Source organism: Artibeus jamaicensis, unplaced genomic scaffold (genome assembly GCF_021234435.1).
Source record: "Artibeus jamaicensis isolate MK-2021 breed Jamaican fruit bat unplaced genomic scaffold, CSHL_Jam_final scaffold_461, whole genome shotgun sequence".
Classification (NCBI taxonomy): domain Eukaryota; kingdom Metazoa; phylum Chordata; class Mammalia; order Chiroptera; family Phyllostomidae; genus Artibeus; species Artibeus jamaicensis.
In genome coordinates, this window is record NW_026522045.1 from 9491655 (window position 1) to 9500997 (window position 9343).

The 9343-nt window shown below is 39.4% G+C and overlaps 1 protein-coding gene across 2 annotated transcripts in view; it reads left to right on the forward strand.

Annotated features, from left to right (window-relative positions):
• The window catches only part of ATG4A (autophagy related 4A cysteine peptidase), a 60408-nt gene extending 51616 nt beyond the window's left edge, over nt 1-8792 (forward strand). The window contains exons 11-15 of one of the 2 annotated variants that reach the window (XM_037167103.2): nt 2652-2797; nt 4839-4895; nt 6711-6819; nt 7334-7429; nt 8656-8792. In XM_037167103.2, the coding sequence (XP_037022998.1) occupies nt 2652-2797; nt 4839-4895; nt 6711-6819; nt 7334-7404 (383 nt within the window). In that variant the 3' untranslated portion in view covers nt 7405-7429; nt 8656-8792. Of the gene's footprint in view, nt 1-2651; nt 2798-4838; nt 4896-6710; nt 6820-7333; nt 8263-8655 lie in introns of those variants that run through there. The other variant, XM_037167102.2, reaches the window with a different exon arrangement.
• Nucleotides 8793-9343: the final 551 nt, after the last annotated feature.

The following is a 9343-nucleotide window of genomic DNA, read 5'->3' on the forward strand; positions in this document are numbered from 1 at the left end:
TCAGTGTCCTCTGTTTTTAAGCTTTTAGGTTCCTGTCAAAGAAATGTTGCAAAAAATTATTCCTTATTATTTGTGCTTGAGGACGAAGTTGAAACAGGCTGGAAAATAATTTTGGAGGAATCTCAGTAAATAGTGTATGTTACTCCTTGGGCTCCCTAGCCTCCCAGATAGTCCATTCACCAAGTCCATGAAGTTCTTCTGTTTCCTGAGGCTACTGGGTTGGGGTGACTTCATAAAGTTTGACTACTCATGAAAGTGGTGTGGGCAATTCTTAGTTCCAGAGACAGAGTTTTACATAGCGCCTACTACTATCTAAAAATCCTTTGTTTAAACCTTACTTGAGGCTCCAAAGTTCCCTTGATTCCCCCAACTCACCCCCTTAGTGTATTAGGTTTGGGCATCCATATTGGTAGAATGTCTGAAGGGAGGGAACAGATGACAACTCACATTTTCTGAATAGCTGGCTTGTGTCAGGGATTCTGCAAAGTGTTCTCTGTCTCTCTTTAGATAGATGATAGATTGTTATATATAGATGTACAGATACAGATAATTACATATAGATGTATAGATATACATGTATACATACAGATAGATAGATGCATATAGTTAACATAACATCCATTTGAGGTAGAGATTTTTATTTCCATTTACACCTGTTGAAACTAAGATTTAGAGTGGTTGTTTCCTTAAGATCACCCAGCTATAAAGTAGCGAAGCCAGTATTGCACCCCAGTTTGGTCACTCCTGCCTACTGTACCACATTGCTTCCCTAGTGCCCTGCTGTCTGGTGGGTAGCTGGGAGAAGTTTTGCTGTGAAAGACTCTGACTAAGGTGAGACTCTGACTGTCAGATTTTTCCTGCATATAGAGGAAATGTTTGCCTTCTGTGGGGTAGTAGGGCCTGCCATCTGGAGAGCTGTATGTAGCATGAAGCCTGTGTCTGCATTTGGTTGACCAGCCTGCCTCTCCTCTTCAGGCCTCATTAGAGACCTTGGTTTACTTCCCACATCATTTCTATAACTTTTTAGATTTTCTACTCAAACTCTTTTAAGCAATCTCAGAAACAAGGCAGACTGCACAGCTCCACTACACACACACATGAAAAGGCCAGAGGCAGGGAGGATGCTGCTATTATTCCCAGCACTTTAACTTGAAACACACTAGCAGAATGGTTGGTTACAACCCTGCTTTGGATTTGTATTTTCTTGTGCACAAGTTCCATCTCCTCTTACCTTTCTATGCTCATGTAGACTTCCATCTAAACATCCTAGTTTCTTCTGACTGATCTCACCAACCTATGGTCTGGGGGAACATGTCATATGGCAGCAGTAATTTCCATATACTCTCCATTTTTTTTGTAGGGAAATACATTTGAGTCTAAGCAAGATACTTCTATGACTTCTTTGTATTTGCATTGTGTTTTAGCATTCCACAGAGGTGAATTCTTCTCATTCTTATAATACCCTGTGAGGTAACTGGAACAGGCCTAATGACCCCAGTTTAAAAACAGGAAAATTAAGATAGTGACTTAAGAGGCTTGTTTTAGGTCTGTGATAGAAACAAGTTAAGTTTTTATGAGACATCAGAAACACATTCTTTTCCAACAGAAGCACTTAGATGTGCCCAGCACACTCCTGGATGCTATTCCAGTGAAGGTCTTTAGTGCATCCCTTCCTACCCCATCCTCCTGCTACACATAGTTTTCTTTTTTTCTGCCTTACTCAGTCTAAACCACAGAAGTTTAGTTCTTTGTATTTTTCTGCCTAACTAAGTCTAAAGCACAGAAGTCCAGATGGTCCTCAGGCCTGGACAGTGAGATTTAGGGTATCCCCATGAGGTATTTCTGCCTACTCAGCATGCTGCTGGTGAGCACTAGAGGGAGTCTCAGCCCTTTGAATATCAGATAAAAGTCAAAATGTTATTATCCTAAAGCCCTCCCAGGTAATTACTTGGCTAGTCTTTTTCAATTTAATAAAGCATGACTTTCCTCTTGTTTATAAATATCAATCATCTCAAAGTGAGTTTTCCCAGCAAGCTGTATCTGTACTGATGTTAATGTGACCAAAGCAGTGTTTTCTAACAGGGATTACCAACTGGATAACAATGACTGCTTGCTAGCTAATCAGTACCCAAAGTCAGCTCTCTGGTATTTCATCCACAGCAGGTCAGCATCCCCATTTCCTTTAGAGGCCAAGGTCTTTCTCCTTACCATATGTACTCTCTGACCATAGGTCTGAGAACCAATGGTCTGGAACGAGATGCTTTCCAAAGTTGAAAGAGGCAGGAAGCCCCCTAAGGGCACCTGAACTCACAGCCTGGTGATTCTACCTACAACCTCTTTGCTGCTGCTCACAGAGTCTGCCATGTCATCTGTGATCTTTCATTTCTACCTTTTCCCAAACCCATTGCTTTCCATTTTTAGACTTGGACTTTGAGGAGATATGAATGCTAGGGCAAGTGTTCTCGTTGAATAAATAGATGTAGGTACAGGTGGCTTCCTTAGGCATGTTCACCTTACTTGGGGCTTTCTGTCATCTCATTTTCATTGTCACCAAGGGAAGGGTTAGGGAGACCAGAGTGCCTCCTCCCGAGGACAACAGTGGAGCCCGGGCCAGTGGTTCTTTGAAGGTTAAGCATGTATCATTCCAACAGGTGATGAGCTCATTTTCTTGGATCCTCACACAACCCAGACCTTTGTTGACACTGAAGAGAATGGAACAGTTGATGACCAGACTTTCCATTGTCTGCAGTCACCACAGCGAATGAGCATTCTGAACTTGGATCCTTCCGTGGCATTGGTGGGTATCTGAAGGTTGGATAGGCCAAGAGATACACTGCCACCCTATTACAGATTGGTTTCCTGTGGGTTATCCAGATAACTAGGTAAGGTGGCATAATATATTCACCTACCATCCTTAGGAGAGGTAGCATAGAGTAGTGGAAAATTAGTGAACCCTGAAACCAAGCTACTCAAGTTAGAATTTAGGCTCTGCCACTTACTAGCTATGGACTTAGGGAGAGTCCCTCTACCTTTATAAGCCTCAGTCTTCTCATCCCTAAAATGAATAAAACAGAAATTTCTTCCTTGCAGTGTTGCGTGAAGAATGCTATGCATAAAACACTTAGCACAGTGCCTGGAATGTTGTATACATTCTTTTCCCCCATTTTTATGGAATTTTTTTGGGTGACACTGGTTGACAAAATTATACAGGTCTCAGATGCACAGTTCCACAACACATCATCTGTACACTGTACTGTGTGTTCACCACCCCAAGTCAAGTCTCTGTCTATCACCTTTATCCCACCTATAACCTCTTCTACCTTCCCTCACATCCCCTCCCCTCAGCAATCACCATAATGTTGTCTGTATCCATGAGTTCTTTTGTCTTTTTTTCTTTTTTGCTCAATCCCTACTCCCCATCCAGCCCCCTAAACCCCCTGCTCTCTGTGTACGAGTCTGTCTCTATTTTGCTTTTAGTTCATTTTGTTCATTAGATTTCACATATAAGTGAAATTATATGGTTGTAAACATTCTATAAATGTTATTTATTATTAATGTTACCATCTTTTCCCCTTTTCCTTCTTACCCTCTAATTTTTGCCACACAGGCAAAGGGAATAATATGGGGCATAGCTAGGGAGGGAGAAGAGGGCATGGCCCTCTGGGTAGACAGTGCCCATTTCTCTGGGTACACAAATCCAGAAAGTTGCAGGGTTTACCCCTCCCCAGAAGTATCAATGCTGTTTACATACATTGAAGGGGTAGCTGCCTGTGAAGGAGCCACTGGTTCTGAGGTCTATCTCTATCCTTTTTTCCAGTTTAATACAATTTTCAGAGCTCCAGTGTCCAAAGAGTCTTTCTTATATTTTGGACCACTCTTGCAGTACTGTACAATAGCTCTGAGGATGGAAAAGGAGGCTGATGGTTCTCTTTATTATAATAGGTATAATTTCCTTAAGGTCAAAGCCAACTTATTAAGTGTTGCTTCTACCTGGAAGTACTATTTGGCTTTGTTTACTGGTTTACTATTCTTTATAGATGTGTATATCTGTAAACTGAATGTAATGGAATTAAGCCCACACTTTGAAGATTGGGCTTTAAGTTACTATATCTTACAGTATGAAGGGAGAGGGATAGGGACGGAAAGGGACAGGGAAAGAGGGAAAGTGGCAGAATAAGAGAGAGCAGCAGAGACACAGGAGAAACATAGGGAGAGGGAGATAGAGACATAGAGGGAGAGGGACAGACAAAAAGAGATGGGAGAGAAAGAATGGGTGGGGGAGAATGAGTGAGCAAATGCTTGTGTCCAACTGTGTCCATGATCTAGGAGAGAGATAAGCTCAGCCATTCTTCTTCCTAATTGTTGGGAAATCACATCCAAGGAGAGTGGCCCACATCCCACATGTGACTCTGGGCCAGTGGCTCCATCTTACAGTACAGGGGGGCCTTCGTTGGTGTCCCTCAACTGTTCTTTAATTTTTTTTACTTGTTGATTTTGGGGAGAGAAACGTCAATTTGTTGTTCTACGTGTTTATTTAAAATAAAATTTAATTTATTTTTAAAGAGGGAGAAAGAGAGGGAGAGAAACATCAATGTGGGACCTGGCCCACAACCCAGGCATGTGCTCTGACTGGGAATCAGACCAGTGGCCCTTTGGTTTGCAGGTCAGTGCTCAGTCCACTGAGCCACACCAGCCAGGGCTTATTTATGTTATTGGTTGAGTCTTGTACGTGCCCTGACTGGGGATCGAACCCACAACCTTGGCATATCGGGGTGACACTCTCACCAACTGAACTACCCTGACCAGTCCTAAATTGTATTCTTTTGCTTCTCCCCAAGGGATTTTTCTGCAAAGAAGAAAAAGACTTTGATAGCTGGTGTAGCCTTGTTCAGAAGGTGAGGATATATGCTTTTGTTAGTCTTGAAAAACAAAAGTTATTCATTATGATTCCTTTTTGAGATTGTTTTTCATAGTAACATAAACCTAGCCTGATATGACCTCATTGCAAGAAAAGGAAACTAAGATGTGGGGAACTGTGCATAACTTTGGGGGAAATAATGAAAATCTTTTGTTAGAAATATGCTTAGTAAGTCAAGTGAGCGATATGTTTAGCTATATTAAGTCATGAAATATTAAACTAATATTCTACCTTTTAACCTAAAATGACAATTTTATATAGCTCAGCCTAAATTTTCCCTTAGTCTGTTCATGACACAGATGGTTGAAAAACTAAACTACTTTGCTATGTATACAGTGGTCCATTTATAGTTTAATGTATTCAATTATGGTGTAGGCCCAGCATGGGTATCCAACCTTTTGGCCTCTCTGGGCCACACTGGAAGAAAAAGAGTTGTCTTAGGCCACACATTAAATACACTGCAACAAATAATCACGAACAAATCTCATAATGTTTTAAGTAAATTTACGATTTTGTGTTGGGCCACATTCATAGCCATCCTGGGCCATGGGCCACAGATAGGATACTCATGGTTTAGGGGACTTACCTTTCTATTAACTGTCTGATTTATATAAAATATAGTCATGCTGCTAGTTAAAGAAGAATACAGTTTGCATAAATCTGTGTAAATCCTAAAGCAACTTGTTCCTTTTTTTTGTATTTTGTGTAAGAGTATTTATTGTGTTGCTGGATCAGCAATCTTTATTTCTGCCTCTCTCATCCTCAGCTTCTAACACACACTTGGCAGACACAAGGCCTGCAGGCCAAATCTGTCCCTCCACCTTGTATTATCCGACCTGCACCTTGTTTCTATCTGGCGGCAGCACCAAGCTCTTGCTTAACTGTCAAGGAGTAGTTACATTTATACAGTCCTAAAATTACATTCGGCCCTTTGAAGGCAACTGTGAGGCTGATGTGGCCCCCAGTGAAAATGAGTTTGACACCCCTGTTCTAACACATGCCAAATATGTGGAAGACTGATAAACACTTATTTAAAAAATGAAAGGAGATCATAGGGAGTAGTTTACAGAGCCCTGGATGGGGTGGCAGGTGACACAATGTTCTTCTATCTGCAAAACAAAGAGATTGGAGAGATGGGAGCCCAGAGCCTCTTGCAGGTTTAAGGAGGGAAGATTTTTATTCACAAGTAAACAAATAACACAAATGTCCCTAGCTGAATATGAAACCCCAGTTAATAATTAGCTGAGACATAAAGAAGAATACTTTTCTAAAAGCAACACTTCCATTTCAGAATGGAGCAAAACTATTTATATCACATTTAAAGTTAGAAGAAAAATTTTCTGATAAGACTATGCCATGTAAGTTGGGACATACACTGTTTACCGTATTGGACTAAATGGAAACCATGCCAATATGTTCCAGTATTTCTCTTGGGGAATATTTTATTTGATTAACCAGCATTTCTTTGAAGCCAACACTTCAGGAACATCTCTCCCCTAAATTGAATTGAGTCCATGCAACTGGCATATGACCCGAACCTTATGATGGAGTTTGGGCAGTGAGTGCTGGCCTTCGATTGAATACTCCCTTCAGTGGCCTTCCCTCCTGAGAAGTTCTAGAATTGAAGAGGGCTGGGTCTTTAGATGGGTCAAGTAGAGGATGGGTGTGTTTGTTTGGCCTTTGCTTTCATCTTTCCACCAGCAGAACACTTAGGGCTTGGGGTTGTAGATTGCCAACTGGGCAGAAATATAGTGATTCTGCAGTGTTTATAGCTGTTTCTGTATCTCTTCAGGAAATTTTAAAGGAAAACTTAAGGATGTTTGAATTAGTTCAGAAACATCCATCACACTGGCCTCCCTTTGTACCTCCAGCCAAACCAGAGGTAACAACCACTGGGGCAGGTAAGTGGTTATTCAGGTGCTCTACAACTAGCAGACCCACATATAGCAATTGGTTTATGAGACAGAAGCAATTGTCTAGATTAATCAAGAAATGGTGCTTGTGATTATTCAAATTCTCTGATGAACTGATACCAATTTCAAAGAATGATAATAGCAGAAAATGAGTTCAGTGTAAAACTTCCATGTAAAATCATAATGACTAGACATTTTTTTCCATGGTCTGGTTCAGAATAACAAATTGAAAGCTGTGAATGAGTCAAAAGGTGCCTCTAAGTTGTTACAGAGCCTCATCTTCATCAATGTAGTTAGGAATATGTAAAAAGTCTGATTAATTTGATTCTTTATAGAGAATTCCTAATACTTGACAGTGGTCCTATCTGTAAGCTTCCTTCACAACAGCTTTACTTTAGCAAGCAAATTAAAAGTGCATGGTCTTTCCTACTCAGTAATGTATTGACCACTTCATCCTAAGCATCAAGCTTTTCAACTCTTTCTCATTTCTGTATTCTGACAGAATTCATTGACTCTACTGAACAACTAGAAGAGTTTGACCTGGAGGAAGATTTTGAGATTCTGAGTGTATAGAAGAATAGTAGGAACTCAACCTGAGGTGTGTCTTTGATCTGGTACTAGAAGAACATGAACTCAGCACATAAAACTTTTCTAGTCAGCAAGTGCCTGTTATGCCAACAGCATACAAATGTGATAGCAATCAATCCTGACTGAGCCAATCACTGTTTCTCAGAAAAAAAACAATTAACAACCTTTCCCCAGAAAGAACTAGAACAATTGTAAAATCTAGGAGCAAAGAGATTAGGAGTCATCCCTTGCTTCCCAGCTTGTATTACATAGCCACAGGGAGTCTGCCACTACTGAAATGAGGAGGTAGACAACTGGAATGTACACAGAATATCCCATCTTGCTTCAAGCATCAGCAGATAAGATATGGTTAACTGTGCTTCCTCACCCTTTCAGGTGTGACCTCTTTCGGGCTAAATACTAAGAAGCAGTCTATTTCTTTGTTCTAATAATAAAGTGATTACATCAGGGAGAAAAAGTTCTTGTTAAATTATTTGAATATGTATTTTGATTGATTATATTTCATTATAATTTATATCAGAAAGTTTGTCAAAGAAATTACATCAAATGTGGATTTACTGATCTCCCGACTCTTTGGGGTAAACTTACTAGTTAACGGGTCACCCACTTCTTTACTGACACTTTTGTCAGACATCACCCTGTCCTTAAATAAAATCACAATTGCCTAGATCAGGGGTCTGCAAACTTTTTCTGTAAAGGGTCAGATAGTAAATGTTTCAGGCTTTGTAGGCCATGCCACCTTTGTCATAGCTATTTAACTCTGTTTTTTTTTCTTTTTCTTTTTTTTCTTTCTTTTTTCTTTTTTTTTTCTTTCTTGACTTAAAATATTGATATTTGTCCGAGAAATTAAAAATTATAATTGAATTAGACTCTATTTTGGTTGACAGCCATATTAGAAAGAATTATTCATGTGGTGACATTTAATCTATGTATCAAATACAATTCCAAACTATTTAAGGATTAGCAACACATTAAATTTTAAAGCACATATCCATCATAGTTTCCTTGCTACCCACTCCCCTGTGTGGATGCAGCTCAAGTTGCAGTGGTATTTTCCAAGTTTTTTCTTACCCTCTTAATGTGTATACATGTCACCTCCATCCTCAACAAAGTTCTGAGGAAGGCCTGCAATTTGAAAGCTAGCACCAAATAAAGGTTATTTGTGGAGGTTTTTTTGTATGTATAGGAATAGCACTTGTTTCCTTAGATTCCAATTTTTCCTTTTTTCCCTTGTAGGTAATATATTCCAGTGGTTCAAAATTCAAGATTCAAAATGCTATTCAATGAAATGTCTCTTCCTCCCATATGTCAGTTTCATTCCCTGATGTATTATGTTATTAATTTTTTATCTTCCCAGTAGATATATTTTATACATATATTGTAGAAATATATATATATATCTTAGACTTGATTTTAATGACTTTAACACTTCTCTACTGTTGATTTATCTGAAAGTGATCCAGAGGCCCCAAAAGTATGGAAATTCCTTCCTTGAACTCTAGCATGTGATGGAGCTAAAAGCAGTCATGGACTTGTTTGAAACAGGTTGTGGATTTGTTGCTTGAAAGAGAACTCTTTTTGTTCTTTGACTTTAATCATATTTTTTCCTGCATCAGTGTTTTGTTATAAAGATCAACTTGCAGTAACAGGAGCCCCCATGGCTTATGGGGGACTCTTGAATTATAGTGAGTAGACTTTAGACAAGTTTTCATCAAAGAACATCAAGAGTCAAAATTCATATTTAATTTGCTTTATTTGCAATATACAAAGCTGACACCATGCTTATTACTTAGAGAAGAGGTGACGGTAACAATAATTCAGAGTTATTGTTACATATGTTTTGTTTGTGTTACACAGTTTACATAATAGTTAGGGAAACAGAATCATCTGGAAGAAATTATCTCATGTCAAACATAGCTAAGTA